The sequence below is a fragment of the Frankliniella occidentalis genome, unplaced genomic scaffold (assembly GCF_000697945.3).
Source record: "Frankliniella occidentalis isolate FOCC.00 unplaced genomic scaffold, Focc_3.1 Scaffold301, whole genome shotgun sequence".
Taxonomy (NCBI): Eukaryota; Metazoa; Arthropoda; class Insecta; order Thysanoptera; family Thripidae; genus Frankliniella; species Frankliniella occidentalis.
Window position 1 is genome coordinate 66,066 of NW_026267427.1, and position 23,050 is coordinate 89,115.

The following is a 23,050-nucleotide window of genomic DNA, read 5'->3' on the forward strand; positions in this document are numbered from 1 at the left end:
GAGCGGCCGTTGAGTGAACTAATAGATAGGTGACACTGACAGCTGTCACCGCAAGCGACACAGGCACGCTGCCGTAGCGTGCACACAATTTCATTCGTTTTCGCGAAATTTATCGTGGTGGTGTATAGTCATGGATCATTCGTACACAAAGAAAACCGAAAAAATTAAAAAGAAACGTGAAAGACATAATTGTTGTGTCCCTCAATGCCCAGAGAAGTTAAATCCGTCGATATCCCTGCACTATGCACCATCAGATCCAGTGCGAAGGAAGAGATGGGCTGAAGCCATTAGAACGGCTAAAACATTGACCACTAGCATGCGTGTGTGCAGCAAACACTTTCGCGAAGAAGATTTCCTCCCGACGGGTAAGTAAATTCAAGTGGAAATATCTGTAATGGGCCGAAAACAGTGTCTGAAAGTCAGGTTAGGGTGCTCTCTGTTGGTCTGTCTAATGCTTTGTTTTGCAGGCAAACGTTCGCTGAAGAAAACCGCCGTACCTTCGCTGAATCTGCCTGTCCGCAGTCACGAGAACGTTAAGTCGTCTCCTCAAAAACGGAAGAGCGCCGCCAGGGCTGACAGGGCCAAGAAACGAGCTATGTTTGCGTGTGGCGACCACCAAGATGGACTGGAACGAGGAGAATCTTTTGATTCCACTGGTACAGCATGTAGTGATAAGTTATCTGACTGTGATAGGTAGTTGTGATTAATATGTAACATATCTAGTTTAGTCTTGTTCGTACATTTTTGTGTTCCGTACTATTTTTTTTTATTTAATTTAAATTGGTTGTGCTTAGTGTTAGTTTTCTACTTCAGATATAATCTGTACTATATGGTGTCGCTATGTGATAGTTCTAGTTAGTTTCCCCTTCAAATGCAATCTATACCTTCTCAAAGTTACCTGTGCCCTTTACCTGTAGTGCAATATTTTTCATTCCATTTTTGTAGAACATGTGATATTATATATCAAACTTTGTGCATTGTAGACGATCAAACCTCCAGTGCAGATGAAGATGAAGAGCCCCAGGATGGATATATCGATGTGCCAGAAGTGCATGAAGAAGACATCGAAAAATTTAAGTCTACTGGGGTACAAGTAGGTACATATGTGCCCACCGAAGCATTTGTGAGTAGCCTGACAAGTAGTGATGAAAAATTATTTTCTACAACTGGGTTGCCATCAGTGGAGTTCCTTGATACTGTTGTCATATATTTTGATAAAATTGCTCCTGAAAATCCTAGAAAGCCATTCCATTTATCATCAAGAGACCGTATTTTGCTGTGTATGATGAAAATTAAGTTGGCTTTGCATTTTTCTACGTTAGGTGTATTTTTTGAGAAAAGCGTCCAAAATGTTTGCAATTATTTTTATGACACTGTCAAAGTGTTGGCACAACTATTTAAATGTTTTGTCAAATGGCAGTCTAAAGACATAATATTAAATAATATGCCAAAATGTTTTTCTTACTTTACGAACACAAGAGTAGTGCTTGATTGTTTTGAATTGTATGTTGAGAAACCCAAGTGTGTAAGGTGTAGAGTACGTCTGTATTCGCAGTACAAGAAAAATTATACAGTTAAAGTTTTACTGGGTGTTTCCCCAGGAGGTGCAATAACCAAAGTGAGCAAAGCTTACGGTGGAAGAGCATCTGATAAATTCATTACATCTGATTCAGGCTTGTATGAATTATGTGAGTTTGGTGATGCTATTATGGTTGATAAAGGATTTGCTATAGAGGATGAGTGTCAAAAGTATTTACTCACCATGATTCGTCCCCCGTTTCTGAGGCAGAAAGGGAAATTTACTAGAGCAGAAGCAGTGCAGTGTGCTAAAATTGCAAGAGCAAGAGTGCATGTAGAGAGGGTTATTCAAAGAATTAGGGAATACTCTATGCTTAAAAATAAGCTTCAGTGGAGACTGACACCATATATTGATGATGTTCTCATGATTGTGTGTGCCTTAGTGAATCTTAGTCCCCCAGTTTTAGCTGATGACAAATTTCTGTAATTGTCAAAAGATAAAAAGGTAAAATAAATTTTTACAATTTTTTTCTACTTTTAGTTATGAGGCTTTAATCTGTTCTTGAACCCGCCAAGGTAAAATTTTTTCAAAATAAACACGACAGAGAGTTTCTAAATAATTAGCACAAAATGACTGATCTAAGACTACAGTTTGACAGTGGATAGACTCCAAGTCTGGTTTTGGTGGACGCAACTTTTCAACTTTTCCAGAACAATAAACACAGAAATCGCAGGCAGGAATGTTCAGCAGGACCATCCCGAGTTGAATCTGACCATAATATTGATTCTTTTTTTTCAATAGACCAGTAGACTGGTCAATGTAAGCTAAGTGGTCACATATATCTGATGCCCCAATTATCTGGCCTTTAACAGGTGTCTTATTCTCCCACAATTTAAACATTTTCCTATCTTTGTAAATAATGGCATCAGCACTGTAACCAAGCCATGGAACCAGTGGGTTTACAACTATACCCACCTGCATTGAGTCTACAATACCAAAACCCTTCTTGTTCTCATCAAGCAAATACTTCTTCAAAGCATAAGGCTCATAGAATGTTCCTGCTGCCATACTATCATTAGTAATATTAGACCCAAATACAGACTCAATTTTTTTTCCCCAATCAGGATTTTTATTCTTATAATATGTATATAGTGCATACGAAATACTACCCGTCACTCTTCCATATTTGGCAGCATCCCAGACAGCATTGTTTTGCCCTGTGCTGTCTAAAAATATATTGCGGGCCTCCACTTCAGATACAACAACATTTTCCCTATAATATTCCTGCTCAGCAGGGGAACACTTACTTAACATACTTAAACTTAACTCATGTACTCTAATGACTAGATTATGTTGCTGCTGAATCACATGGTTGAAGAAACTAAGGCGCCTTTGACTGGGCTGAGCTGGAGCTGGTGCTGCTTTTCGCTGCCTCTTCTCACACTTGGCAGCCATTGAGTTTTCCAATAATGCCAGACTAGCTTTCTCAAACTCATCTGCTAGCTCTTCAGTAACTGGTTCCACTTTTCGACGGTAGACCGGCACAACTTTAGGAACATGGCAGAAAGTGTCCAGGGCAGCAGGATCAAACTTACTCAATGCTCCCTCCTTGAGCTTACCCCACGCTTGATTCGTATCCGTGCATGTGAGAGTATCAATGTCAGACTCATCTAGCCTGTAACATGAAGGAAATATTATAATCTGAAAATTGTACAAAGAACAAAGCAACTTATTGGGGCCCAAGCCTACCTTTCCAAGTTGATGATGACTGCCATCGCATGCTTACAGCAATGCTTTTTACAGGCACCGCCCGCACAAGAACAGCTTATTGCCGTTATCTTCTTTTCGACGATTGCTTCTTTAGTATTTATAGAAACCTCCACGGTAAATGGGTCTTTTGTTACATTAGTACTCGGGACTACTATTGCCTGTATCTCGACGAGTTCAGCGCGCCGGCTCTTCACTCCAATACTGACAATATTTTCAACAGCAAGTCTTCCTTCGGCCAAAGGCCGAAGAAAACCTTGCTGGGCGTGAAAAACATGTTCCAATACAAGTAAAGGGGCCATTATAACAACACAAATAAACCGGAGAAGACGATAGAGAGCGACCCGCACTGCACGTGTATTCCTATACGATTGAATTCCCTTAACCTCATCTGGTCACCTGAAAATTAGTTCGTGTGGCGGCCGCTTGATCGCCACCGTCGTCTGTTTGAAACGCGAATAGCATTCCGGCCGTAGATTATTTTGCCTTTTCGACACGTAGTTTCGTATGAAGTTCGACATCCCCGATCTCCTCCCGCGTTCAAAATTTAAACAGCACTTACCAGAGAAGAAGGTGTTGATTTTCGCGAGCTCCTTATCGCAGTAGTGGAAGAATTTTTCGTCAAATTGCGAAAAATAGGCTCGCACAACTGCAGGCTCTACTACTTCGGCCGATGGTGCCTGCTCCACGGCCAGGTACAGCATGGCTTTCATTTCCTATAGTAAATGACAAGAAAATTGGAGGAGCATAAGGGGTAAAGACAGTAAATGACGACCAGACAGAATAAAGTGGTAAAGGGTAATATGAGGATTATTGGAAAATACTTCGTAGTTGATGTATTGCTTCCGCCACTCGGGCGTGATGTGAGCCCCAAGATGTTCTGCAAATTTCATTTTGCTTTAACCTGAAAAAAATAATTACAACTTGATGTTCTGACCACTTTTTACAATGCGCATTAAACAGGAACGTTTCAGCGCGAGACAGGTTGCGAGGTTACACGGGTTACACGAAGCTGCCGCCGTGGGCGGTGTATAAATAAGATTGAATGATTTAACATTTTCAATCTAGCTTTGAAATGGAATTGACTGCGCTAAACAACAAATTTAACAGCGCGCCTCAGAATGACTCTACGCGCACATGTCAAAGACGCCGACTACGGTTTAACCCTTTGAAAAAAAATCAAGTTTTATTTTTGGAACTGACCATCAAGAACTTTCAGGGTTGTCGGGGTTAGATCAGGTTAGACGACTCCCTTGACAACGAAATGAGCATAGAGACTGTTGTTGTGAATGAAATAACTCACCAAGATTACTTCTCTTGTGTGTCAAATACGTTCGTTGTGAGGCCATCAAACACAAACGACATAACTAAGGGCGCAAACTTCATACTCGCACCTTCGCGAGACCAAAGCAAGCAGACGACACAACTGTTGGTCGAGTTTGTCGGGGTCGGGGCGAGAGCAAGAACAACAGAAGTGGGAGGACTGCCCGGCCGCGCTCACAGCCCGCCGTCAGCCATTGGCTCTTTCGTGCGCGGGTTGCCTAGATGTTAGGAGAGTACCCCCGGAGCGGGCGGCGCGCTGTGTGAATCTTGTGGGAAAATAGCCTACTTTGAGACTCGCTTCTTCGTCGCATTTTTGGTGCAGAAGGATGGAAAGCTTTTCGAGTGATGGTAAATATACAGTACAACAACCGAGAGTTGGAAAGAGATTTTGTGGCAGTCTCTTTGATTGAAATGTGTATACGAAATGGGGGGAAACGACGGGTCCGTCACAAGCGATGTCCGCTACGGGGTGCTCTCCTAACATCTAGGCAACCCGCGCCCGAAAGAGACAGCTGCTAAACGGCCGGCCTGGCCTCGCAGTCCTCCCACTTCTGTTGTTCTTGGCGTTGGCGGGGGCAGGCGGGGGGTAGGGGAGGGGGTAAAACGAGACCGAGATACGACACACGTAGAGGATAAGTTTACCGACGTGTTTTTATTTTGGTTTAGCTGTCATCTTTTGACTTTCTTTATGTGCTTGGTATGAAGTTGTAAGACTCACAAAAGATGTCTTCTCGAGTTATCCGGAAGCTCCACGGTGACAAGAACTTGGAAATACCGGGGGCCGCATTAGCAGCTGATGGGGATAGCGATGGTGCTGAGGACCAGGACACAGCCGTAACATTTACAGGAGGAACAAAGAAAAAGACCAACATTAATCCATTTGATTTGGTATGCACCCAAGTTGATTCATCTGTTTTACTTGCGAGACAAATATATTTCTTCTTTAATATCATTTTTAAGATGTTGCTATAACCTTTCACTTTGGCTTCAAACTATATCATATATTTACATCTTGTGCGATTGCATTAACAATTTTGGATTATCAAAGAGCTAGTTTGCTTATTTTCCGTAGATAGTACATTGTTACTTCTGTGTTACTTCTTATTTACTAAACTACTGCTATTGATGGTTCAATTTGCTTTGGGTTTGTACCAAAACCGAGCATATCCTGTACCAAGTCCTAAGACGTCTCTATATTCACAAAAAGTGACATTCTGTCAAATTTTATTTTACAGTTGCTTGATGAATCTAATTCGCCATCTGAATCTGAAGGACAAGCCGAAGAGAACCATGAAACAGAGGCATCCCTTGCTCAAGCCGATCAAACAGGACAAGACGCTGGTAAGAGGAAGAAAAAAAAGAAGAGGAAGAAATCAACCAGACAGCATCAAAATGCAAGGAGTAGTGAAGACAACATTGAGGTATCCATTTGCACTCATATACCTTAATGCATATGTTTCCATCATCATTATTTAACTGGGTTACTATGTTTTACGTATGTAGGATGATGAAGTAGAGAGGTCTGTGAAAGAAGTTAACCGAATTCTGGGTGAAGCTGCACCTGCTCCATCCATAAACCAGGATTACAATACAACAGGTTTTGGTAGCCGCAAATGCTCTCTTGGAGTTGAACATAAACATCTAAATCCTAGTAATGAACTCAAAAGAATATTTGGTTCAAAAATTATTCAAGCCGAGACAAGGTCTGTATTTTTATGAATCGTAAGTTTGGGTGCTCCCACATTTTCTTCACTTTGTCTTCAGTTCAATTAAAGTAAGCATATGTACACACCTTGTGAAAAAAAAGTAGTTTTCACTTAAGTGAAGACATTGTGGGAGCACCCTTGTGGTTTCTTCGCTTATACATATTTTAATCTGAATTGTATCTTACTGTATAGGAAAAAGCGTAATCAAAGAGTCCGTACTTTAAAGTCCACTTGGCTTGTGACAGCCAAAGAGAATTGGCCTCAAATTGGAAAACAAGGTTAATTTATTTGACAAACAAATAACCAAATTACATATGTTACATTCCTTCATAATTAACAAATAAATTGAACAACAACTATTTTTCTTAGGTTTGTCTATGAAGTTATTGGAAACAAAGGATGGGATGATGTATTTCACACTTGATCACAATCCTGCTTACCAAGCTGTGGAGATGAAATTCTTAGATGCTGTTGAAAGTTTACGTCCAGATAATATTGTGGTATGTATCCTCGTGGGTTTAATCTTCTAGTGGTATTGTCAACTTTGTTTCTAAGTTTCTATTTTGTTCAGGCTGTGGTCAACATGCATCCGTATCATGTCAACTCTCTACTACAACTGTCAGACATATGCCGCCTCAGTGAGGATCTGGCAATGGCTGCAGAATTAGTTGAGAGAGCTTTGTTTGCTCTCGAGTGTGCCTTTCACCCCTCATTCAATGTTGCACTAGGGACTTGTAGACTTGATTACAAAAGACAGCAAAACAGGTTTGGATTGATTGTGGTCTAGTAAACAGCAAGTTTCTATCTTTCATAAATTAAAATCCTTACTTATCATTTCCCAGGTCTTTGTATGTTGCATTATTCAAACATATACTGTTTGTTGGAGGACGTGCCTGCTATCGAACTGCACTTGAATTCTGCAAATTACTTCTTGCTCTTGATCCAGAACAAGATCCTCTAGCCATCATTCTTGCAATGGACTTTTATGCCTTGAGAGCTAGGGAGTATCAATGGCTTGTAAGTAAATTATTTTGGGTCTCTTAAACTTACCTAAAACTCACCTCAGTTGTTATACTGAGTATGTGGTACATTTCGGATAATTTTATATTTGGTACTCTTGTCTTTTTCAGATTGACTTTTTTGAAGAGTGGGAACCTCGAAGGAATCTGTCACAGCTTCCAAACTTTGCTTTTTCTGTAGCTTTGGCTCATTTCCAATTATCTCAGTCTCAGAATGGTTCAGGTGACTCATCACTCGCAGATAAAATGCTTCAGGAAGCTTTAATTATGTTTCCTGGTGCACTCCAACAACTTTTGGATAAGTGCTCTGTAGTTGTGGATTCCAAAATGTCATCACATCCATTCTTCACCTTGGAGTCCAATAAAAAGTACTATTGCATTCTGTTTACTTAAAATGTGTTTTAAGTTTGGTAAAAGGCTTTATATCTAACTCCCTTAATTTACAGTGAAAGTCAAGCTCTTGGACAACTTATCCAGCTTTATGTTATTCAAAGTTATCATGTTTGGAAAGAACCTGAGCTACTTCCCTGGCTGCAGAGAAATGCTCACACTGTATTGGATAGAGTTACTTCAAATGATCCTGTAATCATTGATGCAGAAAAAAAGCGAGGCATACGGTATGCTGGGACACCACCTAGAAACATTTTGAGATACATATTCTTATGTGATAGAAAGGATTTAACACCTCAAGGGTTACCTGCAGTAAGTTCATCAAAAATTTGTTTTTTCTCAGCTATTTCTACGGATTGTAGGCAATCCTAAATTTGAGTTTCTACTTTGGTCTAATCTTTAAATTTGCTTAATTGCTCCCACAGAATCAACTTGGCCCTATCATGTCTCTTGATCCATTACCTCCATCAGACTCTGTTGATCTGTATACCCGCCCTCAACGTTCACGCTTGCCTGTTGAAACAAATGTTTTCACTAATTTCTTTCGGTCGTTACTGCCACATTTCAACATTGATGAAGCGTAAGATTAAAATGTCATAATTATGAAGTATAATGCTATTTAAATGCTTGTTCTGTTTATTCCAAGTATATTTTATTTTTTTCCAGTGAGGCATTAGTTAATGAAAATGAAAATCATGAGGAAGTTCAAGAAGATGGAGGTGTACTAAATGATGTAACAGCAAGAGTGCGCACTTTAATGGAAAGTGTGAGAGACTTAATGGCTAGTCTTACCCATGATTCAGATGCCAATGAGTCGGAAGGAGATGAAACCGACACAGCTTAATTTAAGTTATCAATCAATTAATTAATTAACAGTGGGAAATTGTGGAAATTTCAAATATTTAAGAAGATAAAACTTACATTGTAATTTAATTTCTAATTAATCAATCAATCATTTGTGGGAAATGGGGTTGTGGAAACTTCAAACATTTGCATTTGTCTCAGCATAGACCCAAGCACCCAGCAGTCATTTTTGTAATAAATTTGTTTCTATTTCTCTGAAAGCTGTTGTTGTCTCTCATAGGACTGCTGGTCGATGAATTGCTTATACTTTGTCATATAGCTTTGTTGTCGAAAATCATTCTACTTAAGTTTACAGTTAGATGATCTCCCTCAAACTGCTTATGTGTTGTTTCTGTTGTTTTCCTCCTATCCTCTTCGTTTTTCATTTGCCTTTGAAATATTTCTAAGTTGCTTTTAATTCCAGTTTGTTTAAACCCTTTACTTTGTATTTGTGTTTTGAAGGAAAATTTTCGATATCAAATTTATTTCTTAGCTGCTGTGAATGATCTCAATCATCAAGATAGCTTACAGTAGACTCCATTATAAATATTACATCTGTTCAAATTATTAAGGTTTGAATCATTATTTTAGTTAAATTTAAAGTTCCTGTTTCCCTTGCATAACTTGCACAAAACAAGTTCATGTATTGCATGGTACAAACAATAGGAAACAAGTTTGATAATTGTGGTGACTGATTTTCATACTCAAATTTTTTCCTTCTATCAAGTGAAACTATTAGGTATCTAATTACTGGAAGTAGGATTGAAACTGTTGGCAATGTAATATCCACTTTCTTTCTGCAATGTGATAAATTTTAATAAACTGTGTTATTGTAAAAAAAAAAATCAAAGCTGCCTTTTATCTGTTTTATTTGAACCTGTTTTTTTTTTTGTTTTTTTTGTTTTTTTCGTTTTTTGTTTTTTTTTACCATTTACCTTTATGTCTCAAGATTTACCCATTTACAAGCCTCTAATTCGCAAGAAGGCCCTTTAGAAGGAACTATAGGGTAGGGTTGAACCTTGAACAACCGACTTCATCCCGCCTGATCTCGGCCTTGTGGACTCTAAGCAACTCAATGAATGAGAATGAATGAAAGAATGTGATCACAGAGGCAGTGTAAGTCGACAGTGTCAAGCAAGACAAGTACTAGGGCCAAGCTGACGAAATGTCCCTAAAGATTAAACTGGAGGAGTTTATGGCAGTTTTAGCATTATAAGGGCCTCACAAACACTAAAGGATTGATCCTCTGTCAGCACAATGGATGTTATACCTCGTGGAAAATTTGGGTGAGTGTGGACATTTACACATGGGGGTGTCATAACCTACTCATGTTCAATTCATTGTGTATATTATAACGTCTCTAAACGAAAGCTTCAATAGAACTGGTCGTAATAAAAACGCGGCCAGTAAAATATCACTATTGCATTCAACGATTTTTCTTAACCCGGCATTATTAGGAAAGTGGAAATACATACTTAAGGTTATGCGACCGGCAGAAATCACTACTTTTTGTTCCCTTTGGCCGTAAAGTGATGATTTTACTTATGATTACTTCGATTTTTATTTTTGATTCCGCCCTGTCGTAGTTGAAATGTCGACTGTCAAAGCGGCTGAAGTTTCTTGTGCTTTCCACAGGGACTCCATGACCTACCCACAATATCTTGTATGTTCTTTTTATCTTTAATTACATGCAAAATATTCTCTTGTCTCTTGTAGAGTGGCGGTTGTACTACTAAAACGTTCGTGCCACCGGATTCGTTCGAAACCACTGTTATCCCAAACTCATCTGATATCTGGTGGTAATGTGTCAAAGGCTGTCTACAATGGAGGACTCACCAAAGTATCTAGAAAGAGTATTTTGTTTGCTCTCTATGATACCCCAATGTCCAAAGATATGCGATATTTTAGTCAAGTCTGTGCTCAACGCAACTTAGGAAGGAACAGTCATGCGTCACTACTGCGTGTTAAACCAATTTCTTTAGTATCAGTTCCTTCTCGTGGGGTAGGCATGCTTATTGCTAGAGCAATACGAGGTGTTTTAAAACTGCGTTACATTGTTCTGGGTGGAGCAATTAGTGGGGGAATGAGTCTAAGCAAGGTATAACTTTATTCTTGTATCTTAATTCTTATGATAGATTCCTATGCAACAATGTTATAAATGTATTTCTGTCCTGTAGTCTTATGATGAGTGGAAAAAAAGCCTACCAGTTCTTCCTGATATGTCATGGCTTGAACAATATTATCCTGAACCAGAAAAAATTGATTCTGTATTCACATCACTTCAGGGTATTCGGGATAAAGTTGTTGGAAACCTTGGAAACATTGAATTAGGTATGTGTGTTAGTTCTTTGTTGTTGTTGTTTTTTTAGTTGTTAATATGTTGAGCCTGAAGCATTTTGATGCCTGTGATTGTTTTAAAGATCATGTTGGACTCAATATGTCAAAGTCTCCTGTAATTTTTAGAAATCCTGAATTCTTCTTTGTTTTCTACTTTTTAGACCCCAGATTGCGTACTCTTGGTGAAGAGAAAGTTAAAAATATGAAAGAGTGGTGGGATATGAAGCTAGAAAATGCTATTGAGGCTGCAAGCAAGGAGGAAGGAGATGTTCGCTCTTCCAGACTTATGAGTGGTAAGCAATTTCATTTTTACAAACATATCTGTTTTTATTAAGGAGATTACAGTAATAAAGGTACGCATTCTGAGAGGGTGGTGTATCATACTTCATCTTATCTAATTTGTAGTCGTTGTATGCATTTCTTAGCCTAAAGTTACATTTCCCTGACTGGTAGTAAGCATGAAAACCATCTCAGAAACTAAAGTTTAACCGAATATTCTCTTTTATTTCACAAACTATCAATACTGCTTGCTTCATCAAATAATTGTAGTTTTTCTATATTAAAAATTTTCCCAAAGTACATACGATGAATTAAGAATTAACCTTACGCCTTCACTTTTGATTGAGCTTTGGGGGAATAAGGTTTACCTGGCAAGTAATTGCACTGCTGTTTTCAATTTTGTTTTGTTTCTACATTTGTGTATCCTAATGCCTATTTTTGATACCTTAATACACAAAATATGAAAGATTTGCACTTTGCTTTAAAATCTTAAGTGAATATTCTTATTTTCTATTCCTCCTCTTTATTTTTTCTCATAGGTGTTGAAAATTTGGTGGACCATTTAGGCCAACTTGTTACAGGTATGTGTACATGCCTTCATATAAACAATATACATAATGAATTCAGAAGTAGTTTGCTGTACAGCAAAATGGCACAGTACTTTGAAATAAAAATGATAAAATCCTAGTTTTTAAAATTATTTCGTCTGCTTTTTTTATTATTATTTTTATTATTCTTTATCTATCTTATAAAAGATAAAACGTATGGTAGATGTTACTGCTTGCTTTTCTTATCCAAAACTTATCTCTTTGCCATCTGCTGTTTATTCTTGGTTTGCTAAAATTTATTTGTGAAATTTCGAAGTAGATTATTTGTTTTTATTTGGAAGTAGAAGCCTACTGTCACTGCTGAATCTCTAAAAATGTGTGGTAATGCCTAGTTTATGATGGAGCTCGTTTGGAATAGAATGAAAAATGTGCCGAACAGAACAAATACTGTTTGCCTGACCCTTAATCTTCTTCACGGAATAGAACAAAGTCTTGGGTGCGAACAGGCATTTATTTTGATGGCAATGAGCGGGAACAGAACAAAATTTCCGGAACGGAACAACGGGGTTGGCAGGAGGTGTCCCTGCCGTACAGAACATAGGTAACTTTGTTCTGTTCCATTTCTGAAACACCTCATTCATTCTTCCCTCTTAATTTGTTCTGCCCCGCTCAAATCTTGTTCTGTTCTGAAAGCACTAACTCCGTGTTAAACCTGCCATTACGTATGGGCTTATTTTACTGGTTTCAACAATCGTACTACTTTCCATTTTTGAATGTTACTTATCAGCCTGTAAGTAATAATTAATAAAGCTAAAAAATGTCTTTGGCAGGGGTAAAAAGTGACATTGTCCTTCATGCAGCCCCATTCACTCGTGCAGATGAAGAAAGACGTAAACAAGGTGAGAAGTGAACATTGTGAATGGTCTCAATCTCACCATGTACTAATTCTCAGATTGGGTGTTTGTTTTCTTTCTTTCTTTTTTTTATAAGTTATCAAAGATTAACCTCTTGCTGCTTGAAGCTTCTATTGATTAATTTTTTTGCTTGTGTGCAATGTTTGTCAATACTTGTTTACGCCATCTGTTTTGCCTTTGCATTTTGCTGAGCACGTAATTGGCATAAAGTGCATGAAGTACTAAATAGTTTTGTTTTCAAGTCCCATTTAAATTAACAATTAATGGCTAAGAAATGCTGTTACAATAAATCTAGTTCAGAACAGCTTTAAGTCAATCAAGTGAACGGAAGTGTTCGGTGTTGATTTCAGTTTGCTTACTCCTTGAATTATCTGAAATATCCGTGAAGTTAATTCTGGTTAATTCAGTTCTGTAGAAACATTTCTTGTTTTCTTTAAAATTTCAGAGACGTCTCAACAACGATTAGAAGCAATGCAGTCTGAGCTTATTGCCATACAGCTCAAATACCAAAAGGAACTGGAACGCCTTGAGAAAGAAAATAAGGAGCTAAGAAGACAAATTTTACTGAAAGGGAGCAAGGTTGATACGAAGAAACTAAAGGTATCATACAATTCTTTGCTTCAGTATTGACGTGTTTGTAATTGAAGTCTTTTATGAGTAAAGTACTCATTGTGCCTCCACTTTTTCTTTTTTCATGTTTTAGAAATCTCTTATTGATATGTATTCAGAAGTTCTGGATGAATTGAGTGATTATGATACCAGTTATCAAACTCAAGATCATCTCCCAAGAGTAGTTGTTGTAGGAGATCAAAGTTCTGGTAAAACCTCTGTTCTTGAGATGATAGCACAAGCACGTATATTTCCTAGGTAAGACCTTATTTACCTTTTTTCTGCCTGAACTCTACCACTATCATCTTCTATCTTCTAGAAAAAAAAAATTAAAATCTTTGAATTTTTTAATTTTTAGGGGTGCTGGAGAAATGATGACAAGGGCTCCAGTGAAAGTAACCCTCAGCGAAGGACCGTATCACATTGCAGAATTTAAAGACAGTGCTCGTGAGTTTGATCTGAGCAAAGAATCAGATCTTGCCGATCTGAGACGGGAGGTACAATTAGTTTCACCACTGCCCCAGATAAATGCCTGATTCGTACTTCTACAGAGTAAAAGTGTATCAATCTTGTATTCTTTTTCCATAGGTGGAAATTCGTATGAAAAATAGTGTTCTCGGGGGCAAAACTGTAAGCAATGAAGTAATCTCTATGTCAGTGAGAGGGCCTGGTCTTCGAAGAATGGTGCTTGTGGACTTACCTGGAATTATTAGTGTAAGCATTATTTCTTCCCCCAGTTCATTTTTAACTGAAATATGCTTCTTAATTTCGTCACTGTATTACTTTCCTTTTTTTTGTTTTATAGACCCAGACTGTTGACATGGCCACTGATACTCGTGATGCCATCAGACAGATGACACAGACATACATGTCAAATCCAAATGCTATAATTCTTTGTATTCAAGATGGTTCAGTTGATGCAGAGCGTAGTAATGTGACTGACCTTGTGTCTCAAATGGATCCGCAAGGGAGGAGAACTATCTTTGTTCTTACTAAAGTTGATCTGGCAGAACAAAATCTCACTAATCCAGATAGAGTATGTCAACTTCTCATAACAAAACATAGTTCTGACTCTCCCACTGTGATATAATTATCTGTATTCCTGGATTCCAGATCAAAAAAATACTGGCTGGCCGTCTTTTTCCCATGAAGGCTCTTGGGTACTATGCCGTGGTAACTGGAAAAGGTGGAAAAGATGAATCAATCCAATCTATTCGTGATTATGAGCAAACATTCTTCCGCAGTTCCAAACTTTTCAAGTAAGTAAATTTTGTCCTGTACAATAGCTACGTAGTATTTTCCATTTTCTAATCTCATTTTATCCTGCAGAGATGGAGGCATTCTTTCAAGTCAAGTCACAACTCGAAACTTAACGTTGGCTGTAGCAGATTGCTTTTGGAAGATGGTTCGTGATACAGTTGAGCAACAGGCTGATGCCTTCAAAGCTACAAGATTTAATTTGGAGACTGAATGGAAGAACAACTTTCCTAGGTTGAATTCTTAGTTTGACAGGAAGCCTGTGAAATTTTAATTGTATAGTATTTGAACTTCCGCCTCATATAATTTTCCTAATTTTTGATAACAGGCTGAGAGAGTTGGACCGAGATGAATTATTTGAAAAAGCACGAGGCGAAATCTTGGATGAAATTGTTAACCTGAGTCAAGTTTCACCTCTCCAGTGGGAGGAAATGTTTATGAAAAAGATTTGGCAAAAAGTTAATACACATATTTTTGAAAATATATACCTTCCAGCAGCTCAAACAAATGATGCAGGTACATCCAAATTAAATGAAGTAAGTCTTCATATACAGTCCAAACAGAATATAATCTTACCCTAACAAATTTTGTACTTTTAAGGGATGTTCAACACAACAGTTGACATAAAACTCAAGCAGCTAGCTGATCAACAGTTACCCCAACGAGCTGTTGAAACTGGATGGGAAGGTTTGCGTGAAGAATTTCAACATTTTATGAACCAAGCAAAGCAATCGAAAGGCCATGACAATATTTTTGATAATCTGAAAGAAGCTGTTGTTAATGACGCATTCCAACGCCATACTTGGGAAGATAAGGTTTTTATCAATATGTCCTTTTTGTTTTTCTTTTTTGCTTGTTTTCTTGTATGTGCTTGCTTTTTATCTGTTCTGTTCATTTCTAATCAGTATTTAATGATTTTCCACTAGGCGTCAGAAATGTTGCGAGTTATTCAACTTAACACCCTCGAAGACCGCTCAGTAACAGATAAACGACAATGGGATCTAGCAGTGAAGTTCTTAGAAGAAAGTCTGAGAGAAAAGTTAAAGGTATCAATAAAAGAGACAAATGTTTGTTTTTCCTTCTTTTTTTCAATTTCCTTTTAATTGTACCTTTTTTTTTCTTCTATTTAAATTTTGCTCAGAATCTTTTCACCCTTTATTCTGTGATGGTCTTATGTTACTTTTTTAAATTTATCTTATTAGGGAACCGAGGAAAGGATCAGAGATTTAGTAGGACCTGGAAGAAGTGAACGATGGCTGCACTGGACCTATCAAACTGATGAACAGAAAAAACGGAGTGCTGTAAAATCCGAGTTGGACAAAGTTTTATATTCAGACCATGTAAGTATAGCTCTTACATTAGAGCTTGCAGTAGGGGTCTGTAACTTAACATAACGAACATCATTGGCTAGTTAAATATTTTAACAAAATCGCAAATAAGATAACATTAACAGCTATAAATGAGGTGCTTATACAGTATGTTAAGTTACGGACCCCTGGCTTGCAGTATTTCATTTCAATTACAGTTTTTTGTAAACCTATAGATATCTCATAAATTTTTCAGAAACATGCACCTTCACTTTCATATGATGAATTAGCAGCTGTACGAAAAAATCTGCAGAGATCTGGTGTGAATGTGGAGAATGATTATGTGCGAGATACATGGCATGTTGTTTTCCGGCGCCATTTCTTAAATCGTAGTCTTGCTCGAGCATATGACTGTCGCAAAGGTTTCTATTTGTACAATCAAGGTCTTGAAACTGAGGTTTGTATCTTGTGTTCCTTGAATCTCTCTTTTTTTATGTTTTTATTTTACACAGTACTGTGTGCAATGAGCACTTTTGTAAACTAATTATTTTTCCTCTTCTTTAGCTTGAGTGCAGTGATGTTGTTATGTTTTGGAGGATTCATCAGGTTTTGAAAGTAACATCAAATGCTCTCAGGCAGCAAGTAATGAACAGAGAAGGTATTGACAATTTGACCTTTTTTAAAAAAAACTTTTTCTTTTCTATGTACTTCTGTTTAAGAACTAATCAAAATTTGAAATTTTTGTTAGCCCGTCGTCTTGAAAAAGAAGTGAAAGAAGTGCTTGAAGACTATAGTCAAGATCCAGAAAAGAAACAAAAACTTCTCACTGGGAGAAGAGTTCTCTTAGCTGAAGAACTAAGTAAGAACTAATGCTCAAATTCTTGGAGTGTGTTTGAGCTTGTTTTTCAAAATGCTAAGCTTGATTTTATTTTTGAAGCATTAATTTTGTATTATTGTTTACAGAACGAGTCCGGTTAATACAAGAAAAATTAGAAGAATTTATTCAAGCCCTGAACATGGAAAAGTGAAATTGCCCTTAATTGGCTTTATGGAAAATAAAGATCCTTGTTCAGGACTTTTGTCATTTGAAGGCTTTACAGCCAAAATCTAGGAAGGAATCCTCTGTCCCAGAAGACATTTTTTTCTTGAATTGCTGTGATTTTTTTAGTGTAAATTCTTTTGATGTTTGTAGATGTATCCTAAACATTTATTGTATGGAAATTAGACTTGCCTTTCCTACCTAATGTATTTGCCATTTCCTAAGTTGGAATTTTTAAAAAATGTTAGATTGCTTTTTATAATAATGGTTGAAAGTATAGAGCATGGACATCTTCTGTGTGAAGCTAATACCCTAGTGGCAATCATGATTTTAAGAACATTTCAAAATAGCCCGTGCTACTAGGGTGCCCTTAGTCAAACTTAAGGATTTTTAAGTTTATTGTGTTTGAGCCACTTTAATTGTCACATTTTTTGCAATTGCAAAGTGTAAATGAAAGAAAGCAGAATAAATTTCACATTTTTGGAAATTTGTCAGAAAACAGACCTGTATACTGTATGTGAATTGATTATGTGTCAGAGTATCTGTATGTGGCATTAATGCCAGGGTGAAGTAAATCTGAGTGCCAGACTCAATAAATTCTGGACTGTTAAGAACCTTTAGTTTCTTCCTATTCAAATCATGTAGAACTGGACTATACTGAAATAATTCTTTTATAATGAATTGCTTCTGTGTTATTTATTCAGGAAGTGTAATAAAACATGAAACCAAATGCTTTGAATTTCTTTTAAATTGTGTTGTTTATTTTGGGGGGCAATCGAAATTGATTGTGACACTTAACACCTTTCATCTTTTGACAGCCAAAGATATAGTCGTCCCAGCGATACTTTGGTCTTCGGCTCCCATAAGCGGCAATGGCGCTGCCGTGGGATCCGACCGAAGACCAAAGTATCGCTGGGCCGACTATACCATGAAAAGGGAGGTGAAGGGTTTCAATCTTGAGTTTCAATTTTCAATCAAATCTATCAAATAGTGCCCAGGCCATGCCCGGCCCAGGGCCGAAGGAATTCGGTGACGTCACACTTTCTCCCGGCTGTAGTTTGATTTGAGTTGTGAGCTCCGTCAGGAGGGAGGAAGCGTATCGTCAACGTGTATGTTGGTGTTTGTAAACAGTGTCGAAAAATTGTGGGGAAATTCACAAATTGTTTTGTTTTACTTACCACGCTTTCAGCATTTTATTCTAATACTTTGTTAGTTTGTTAGAAAATGGATCAAGAAACTCTCGTTTGTGTTCCAGGTGAAAATATTTTTACCACAAAGTATCTAACCTCCCCAATCGCATGTGTTTTTCATCTGGTGGATGCTACTATAATTGTTATTATAGTTATAAGAAGTGAGCTATTCTCTCCTTTCAGGACAACGCTTGAGCATCGCTGACAAGAATCATTTATCAGGCCGAGGGACTTACGAACGCTTGGGATACATCTATGCCACATTAGCTGGAGTTGTAAAGATAGAAAAACAAGACAAGGTTATATCCCATTTCTTAATCTCCCTCTTCAATTAAGATAAATAGTAACGATAATTATATCTCATCCCTTCGTTTTTCCTATCATAACATATTTAGGCATCGCTAATTGAAGTACGTAGCAGTAATGAACAAAGTATAGTTCCTGCTCCAGGTGATATCGTCACTGCAAAGGTATGTTGTCTAGAATTCAGACTGTGATTTCATTGGCTAAGAAATTACTATCACTTCATCACTTGGTTTCTCTTCTTCCTTCAAAAAAATCACAGGTAACCATTGTGAAACAGAGGTTTTGTAAATGTATCATAAAGTGTATAGGTGATACAGTTCTCTCTCGGCCATACCGTGGCATTTTACGTAAAGAAGATGTACGTGCAACTGAAAAAGATAAAGTGGAAATGATCAAATGTTTTCGTCCAGGAGATATTATTCTGGCTCGAGTTGTATCCTTCTCATGACCCGTATCTGTGTACTGCATGTATGTGTGTGTCAAAGTTGCAGAGAATTGTCAAAAATATTCCTTAACTTCTCAACAGTTACCAATGACAGAAGTACATTCATATCAACTGTCCACAGCTGAAGATGAGTTAGGAGTTGTAATAGCTGATAGTGAAACCGGTAAGAAGTAGTAAAGTGCAAATTGACTAATTTTTTAATACAGTGTTGTCAGACTGACTAAAGAATGGTACTGGTGCTGTTATCCTATCCCGGCCATGCATTACACTACCATTCTTCTATCAGACTCACTATGTGTGATATTGTCTCTCATATCAGGTCCTGATGGTGTATTTTTCTTTTCTTTCAGGAACTTCAATGGTACCCATCAGTTGGACCGAGATGCAGTGTCCTAAGACACACATTAAGGAATTAAGAAAAGTTGCCAAAGTTATACCTGAGAGATTAGGTTCTCATATTGTCATTTAGATAGTTCCTTCTGAAGGAATTCTTAAATGCCTTCACTGAAGTGCAATATTTTTGTATCTTTAATTTCTCAAATTTGACAGGCAATATCTTTTCTGTGAATAGCTTCTTATTACAGGGCCAATAACGTGGAAAAAAATTACAATAACAAGCAAAAAAATATTTCTCTTTCTATTTACAGTCATTTGAAATAACTAAATTTATACTTTCAACAAGGTATCTTAGCATTAATATTACACACAGATGATACACAAATTCTGGAGAACAGTTAAAAATTAATTTACGACCATTGGACAAGGCAAAAATGAAATATGAAGCAACTACATCGCTGATACATGCATGATGAACGGAATAATTATTTCATGGTGGAAGGGGGTAAGATGCTACTATAAAATCATACTATTTGAGATACATCGTTGGTAATAAAATGCCTTTAAACCACAAAACGGTAGAAGGAGCTACATAAAACAACTAGTTAAATATCACAAACATTTCAAGTGTCTTTATGCAATTAGAACAGAATTGAAAATGCATTACAATCACTTGTTTGGTTTTCAAGCATCAACATACAATATAAACTATTGTTAAATATTTACATACAACTTACTCTCTTCTAGACTCCTGAAGACTAGAAAATCCCATTAAGGTTGTTTTATTCAGCTGAAACATACCCTGTCAATTACAAAATTCGCCTAGTGACTGAATAAGTATAAAATGTAGGCATCCCAGTTCTCCTTGAAATATATCTATAAATCATTTTACTTCAAGAGTTTGTCTCTTATAGACTTAATATCACAAGCTGGCAAATGAATTAAGACATACACACATTCTTTTCCTTTTTCTCTCTCTCTCTCTGTCTCTCTCACATACATACACACACACACACACACACACACACACCCTCACAGAACTATAAATTAAAGAAGAAAAATGGAGGAAGAATTCTTACCACTATAATTGGGTACTCAAAGGGTCACACAAATTTAATCTTGCACTTAAATACTTGATTGAATTAAAGTGAGGTCATAATTTAGTTGATTTCTGATATGACAGTATTCAATATCATGTCTTATAGTTATCAAAGAACTTGTGATGCTGAGCTCTGGCTCACATAAATAATAGCACCAGTGAAATTGATGCCGGCTGCCAACACAAATACTGGGAACCACCGACCATGAGATTGTGTCACAAGTTCGGCTGTCAAAGGTCCACATAAAATTCCTGGTATTGTTGCCTAGAACAAAACAACCAAAGGCTGGTCAGTGAGTGACAATTCATTTCATCCCAGTTAGGTTTGAATTATTTTACTCACCAGAGTATTGGAAATAGCAAATGTCACTCCAGCATGGTTGGGTGCAATATCTGCATGATTACTCAGATGACCAGCTGAATTGCACGCACACATGCCCATTGATATTGAAACAATGCTGAAAAAAAAAATGTTTATAAGAATATTTTTTTAGTTCAATTTTCATGGTTACTCAAATATCTAAGTTATAGGTGAGTTACTTACATGACAGCTGCCAACATATTGTCCACAGCACAAAATGCTAGTAAGAAAATTCCTGGACCAAGAAGGCCCAAGGTGGTCATTAACCTACGCACGGAGAGAACAGTCCATCGACGAAGCACCAATGTATCCGCAAAATGGCCGGACACTAAAAGACAATTTTTTTTAAAATCATTTTAAAAGATTGAAGAAAAAAACAGGAAAAACAACAACTCATTTTTGAAATTTTAAACTTACAAATTCCAGTGAGAGAATTTACTACGTATGGAACAGCTGTAAGACTAATACTTTCTTTGTTTGCACCCAGATTTCGGGCAAGGTAGGTGGGTAGCCATTGCATTATAATGTAATTTGACCAGTTCATGGCAAAGTGTGCAATATATAGTGCCCACAATGGCCAATGGCTCACAAATTCACACCACTGGACATTTGGATTAGTAACCTGAAGAGTTTAATTATTTGTTAGGAATGTGAATCACTTGTCCTAGGATCAGATAATAATTTAGTCAAGTTATCCTTTAGATATAGATGGATTTACCTTGGGAACAAAGAGTGGAATGTCATCTGCTGAGGTGTTCGAGCTGTCATGATAAAGCACTAACCATATCAGGACCCACAATATTCCCAATGTTCCAAATAAGTAGAAGCCTGTTTGCCATGCCAGATGGGGACAAAGCTGGAAACAAAATAATTTTAAATCCAATAGAACAATACTGAACAAAGAATCAAGCAGTAATGCTCCACTTACAACTGAAGCAGCAAACTGTCCCACTGATCCAGCAGCTACTAAGTATCCAAAAGCTCGAGATCTCTCCTCTATGGGAACACTATGAGCAAATATATGAAATATGGTAGGTAAACCTGCAATAATCAAAAGTAACAAATGTATAATAGGGTTTATCTGATCAATAATGAAAAAGGTCAAAGAAAAATTTATCATACTTACCCAAACCTTCTCCAAGACCAAGAAGGACACGACAGAAAATTAGTGCAGGAACTGATGTGGCCAACAGCGGAGTAATAGTAGTAGACACAGACCACAAGAATACAGCAAACAATAGGACAAGTTTTCCCCCAAACCTATTGGCAGCACATGCACCAATAATCTAAAAGAAAAATAAATGCATAAAAACGTTAAGTTAAAATAAAATTTGATGCAATCTGTTTCAAGCACATCAGCTGTTCTGAGGGGGAAAGTAAGTGTTATGTAAATTGAGATTTACAGAAAAACAATAGCGCATTTCCAGAAATGGACTAAAAAATATACCTGACTGGTGAAATAACCGAATGCAAAGGCAGACAATATCCATCCTTGCCAATGTAGTGACCACTTGAACTCATCTGTCATTGGCACTATGGCAATGGGCATGATGACTCTGTCAGCGGCGTTAATGAAATTGGCCGCAGAGCAAAGTGCCACGATGCGTGATGTTTTGGCCAACATTTTATGCCGGACCATATTCAACGACGAAAACCAAAAATGGTTGAGTTATCGGACACGATTCATTCGCGAATACGTGGAAAGGCCTAGGTTATGTAGAATCCATTACATTTAATCTAAATTTCAAGAGGCACGCATGACAAAAATTTACCAACGAAACAATCGGGATGCAAATGATATGAATTTTAATCTACCACACTACTTTCAACGCAATTAGGAGAATTGACAGATTTCACAGAAATTATTGATGTGTCTGTATTTTTTTTTTTTTCCTCCGGGTGTACTGCCTTGGCCAGAGCTGACCAACGATTGGCGTAGAGTGTGCGAGGGCCTCAGCGGCCAGAGGAAAGGTGCCGTCGAGACACCGCCCGCGCGAAGCGCGAGGCGGCCGGGGGCCGGGGCGCGCGAGAGTCAAACGCGCCGCCGGCGTGCCGGTGGTTGGGCCACTTACGCCCGTGCCCCAGAGGGGCGGCGGGCAGGGCCGGAAGAAGGGGGTTTCCGGGGCGGCCGACGTGATCCCCGAGGCGGCCGCTGGGCGCCGTCCGTGAGGAGGCGCAGCACAGCGGCGAGATGGTAAAGGAGGGACGGTCCTGGCCGTGGAGATGACCGTCCTGCTCCTGGCGGTCGAACTGTCGGCGCCGGTCCAGGCGGAGACCGTGGGCGGCGCGGACAGCGTGGCGAAGACGAAGGGTGAGGGCCGTCACAATTGGAGCAACGGGGAACCGCCTTGGCGGTGCAAGCGCTGGCTCTGTGGGCTGCTCCGCAGATGCGGCACGTGTCCTGTCGTGCGTCGCAATCCGCTGCCAAGTGAGAAGCGAACTTCTGGCACTTGTAA

General features: G+C 38.2%; 7 protein-coding genes across 9 annotated transcripts in view; 4 read left to right on the forward strand and 3 right to left on the reverse strand.

Annotated features, from left to right (window-relative positions):
* Positions 1-4,983, reverse strand: part of LOC113215362 (xenotropic and polytropic retrovirus receptor 1-like) — a 41,227-nt gene extending 36,244 nt beyond the window's left edge. Inside the window, exons 1-3 of the mRNA XM_052273785.1 lie at positions 4,590-4,983; positions 4,111-4,190; positions 3,849-4,002 (exon numbers count right to left, since the gene is read on the reverse strand). Of these exons, the coding sequence (XP_052129745.1) occupies positions 3,849-4,002; positions 4,111-4,179 (223 nt within the window). The 5' untranslated portion in view covers positions 4,180-4,190; positions 4,590-4,983. The remainder of the gene's footprint in view (positions 1-3,848; positions 4,003-4,110; positions 4,191-4,589) is intronic.
* On the forward strand, positions 7-2,058 carry LOC113211529 (uncharacterized). Its single transcript, XM_026429921.2, has 3 exons — positions 7-365; positions 468-656; positions 984-2,058. Exons 1-3 carry the CDS (start codon positions 131-133, stop codon positions 2,003-2,005), a joined length of 1,446 nt encoding a protein of 481 aa, XP_026285706.2. The 5' UTR covers positions 7-130; the 3' UTR covers positions 2,006-2,058.
* Positions 2,060-3,677, reverse strand: LOC113211528 (uncharacterized). The gene is made up of 2 exons (XM_026429920.2): positions 3,269-3,677; positions 2,060-3,194 (listed from the first exon to the last, which is right to left on the reverse strand). Exons 1-2 carry the CDS (start codon positions 3,586-3,588, stop codon positions 2,060-2,062), a joined length of 1,455 nt encoding a protein of 484 aa, XP_026285705.1. The 5' UTR covers positions 3,589-3,677.
* Positions 4,984-5,179: 196 nt separating the features above from the next.
* On the forward strand, positions 5,180-9,417 carry LOC113211527 (transcription factor 25). The gene is made up of 11 exons (XM_026429919.2): positions 5,180-5,497; positions 5,845-6,030; positions 6,113-6,312; positions 6,508-6,593; positions 6,685-6,815; positions 6,887-7,080; positions 7,158-7,332; positions 7,446-7,702; positions 7,781-8,036; positions 8,150-8,304; positions 8,391-9,417. The coding sequence occupies exons 1-11, from the start codon at positions 5,333-5,335 to the stop codon at positions 8,566-8,568; spliced, it is 1,983 nt and encodes a 660-aa protein (XP_026285704.1). The 5' UTR covers positions 5,180-5,332; the 3' UTR covers positions 8,569-9,417.
* Positions 9,418-9,654: 237 nt separating this feature from the next.
* LOC113211503 (dynamin-like 120 kDa protein, mitochondrial) lies at positions 9,655-17,607 on the forward strand. 3 transcript variants are annotated; one of them, XM_052273787.1, is made up of 21 exons: positions 9,655-9,853; positions 10,284-10,665; positions 10,745-10,898; positions 11,066-11,197; positions 11,723-11,764; positions 12,562-12,630; positions 13,091-13,245; positions 13,349-13,512; positions 13,613-13,751; positions 13,843-13,968; positions 14,060-14,290; positions 14,368-14,513; positions 14,584-14,745; positions 14,840-15,027; positions 15,112-15,326; positions 15,438-15,557; positions 15,714-15,851; positions 16,075-16,275; positions 16,383-16,476; positions 16,567-16,677; positions 16,782-17,607. In XM_052273787.1, the coding sequence occupies exons 1-21, from the start codon at positions 9,825-9,827 to the stop codon at positions 16,844-16,846; spliced, it is 3,063 nt and encodes a 1,020-aa protein (XP_052129747.1). In that variant the 5' UTR covers positions 9,655-9,824; the 3' UTR covers positions 16,847-17,607. The 3 variants fall into 3 exon arrangements, with proteins under 3 accessions (XP_052129747.1, XP_052129748.1, XP_052129749.1); XM_052273788.1 differs by lacking the exon at positions 12,562-12,630; XM_052273789.1 differs by lacking the exons at positions 11,723-11,764; positions 12,562-12,630.
* A 313-nt stretch (positions 17,608-17,920) lies between these two features.
* Positions 17,921-19,426, forward strand: LOC113211497 (exosome complex component CSL4). Its single transcript, XM_026429878.2, has 6 exons — positions 17,921-18,112; positions 18,231-18,346; positions 18,443-18,517; positions 18,613-18,786; positions 18,880-18,961; positions 19,149-19,426. Exons 1-6 carry the CDS (start codon positions 18,082-18,084, stop codon positions 19,265-19,267), a joined length of 597 nt encoding a protein of 198 aa, XP_026285663.1. The 5' UTR covers positions 17,921-18,081; the 3' UTR covers positions 19,268-19,426.
* Positions 19,421-23,020, reverse strand: LOC113211496 (uncharacterized). The gene is made up of 8 exons (XM_026429877.2): positions 22,042-23,020; positions 21,721-21,880; positions 21,523-21,635; positions 21,313-21,450; positions 21,012-21,216; positions 20,778-20,922; positions 20,577-20,691; positions 19,421-20,498 (listed from the first exon to the last, which is right to left on the reverse strand). Exons 1-8 carry the CDS (start codon positions 22,231-22,233, stop codon positions 20,343-20,345), a joined length of 1,224 nt encoding a protein of 407 aa, XP_026285662.1. The 5' UTR covers positions 22,234-23,020; the 3' UTR covers positions 19,421-20,342.
* Between the last annotated feature and the right edge of the window lie 30 nt (positions 23,021-23,050).

Excerpts from the sequence above, each read along its gene's own strand:
- LOC113211503 (XM_052273787.1), top strand. The coding sequence starts at position 9,825 with ATGGATGTTATACCTCGTGGAAAATTTGG. Across the intron at positions 9,854-10,283 it reads ATACCTCGTGGAAAATTTGG|AGTGGCGGTTGTACTACTAA; the intron begins GTGAGTGTGGAC and ends TGTCTCTTGTAG. Across the intron at positions 16,477-16,566 it reads GCAAGTAATGAACAGAGAAG|CCCGTCGTCTTGAAAAAGAA; the intron begins GTATTGACAATT and ends AATTTTTGTTAG.
- LOC113211529 (XM_026429921.2), top strand. The coding sequence starts at position 131 with ATGGATCATTCGTACACAAAGAAAACCGAAAAAATTAAAAAGAAACGT. Across the intron at positions 366-467 it reads AGAAGATTTCCTCCCGACGG|GCAAACGTTCGCTGAAGAAA; the intron begins GTAAGTAAATTC and ends TTTGTTTTGCAG. Across the intron at positions 657-983 it reads AGAATCTTTTGATTCCACTG|ACGATCAAACCTCCAGTGCA; the intron begins GTACAGCATGTA and ends TGTGCATTGTAG.
- LOC113211497 (XM_026429878.2), top strand. The coding sequence starts at position 18,082 with ATGGATCAAGAAACTCTCGTTTGTGTTCCAG. Across the intron at positions 18,113-18,230 it reads AACTCTCGTTTGTGTTCCAG|GACAACGCTTGAGCATCGCT; the intron begins GTGAAAATATTT and ends CTCTCCTTTCAG. Across the intron at positions 18,787-18,879 it reads ATATTATTCTGGCTCGAGTT|TTACCAATGACAGAAGTACA; the intron begins GTATCCTTCTCA and ends ACTTCTCAACAG.
- LOC113211527 (XM_026429919.2), top strand. The coding sequence starts at position 5,333 with ATGTCTTCTCGAGTTATCCGGAAGCTCCACGGTGACAAGAACTTGGAA. Across the intron at positions 5,498-5,844 it reads ACATTAATCCATTTGATTTG|TTGCTTGATGAATCTAATTC; the intron begins GTATGCACCCAA and ends TTTATTTTACAG. Across the intron at positions 7,081-7,157 it reads TACAAAAGACAGCAAAACAG|GTCTTTGTATGTTGCATTAT; the intron begins GTTTGGATTGAT and ends ATCATTTCCCAG.
- LOC113211528 (XM_026429920.2), bottom strand. The coding sequence starts at position 3,588 with ATGGCCCCTTTACTTGTATTGGAACATGTTTTTCACGCCCAGCAAGGT. Across the intron at positions 3,195-3,268 it reads GTCATCATCAACTTGGAAAG|GCTAGATGAGTCTGACATTG; the intron begins GTAGGCTTGGGC and ends TTCATGTTACAG.
- LOC113211496 (XM_026429877.2), bottom strand. The coding sequence starts at position 22,233 with ATGGTCCGGCATAAAATGTTGGCCAAAACATCACGCATCGTGGCACTT. Across the intron at positions 21,451-21,522 it reads GACAGTTTGCTGCTTCAGTT|CTTTGTCCCCATCTGGCATG; the intron begins GTAAGTGGAGCA and ends TTTTGTTTCCAG. Across the intron at positions 20,923-21,011 it reads AAATTCTCTCACTGGAATTT|TGTCCGGCCATTTTGCGGAT; the intron begins GTAAGTTTAAAA and ends ATTGTCTTTTAG.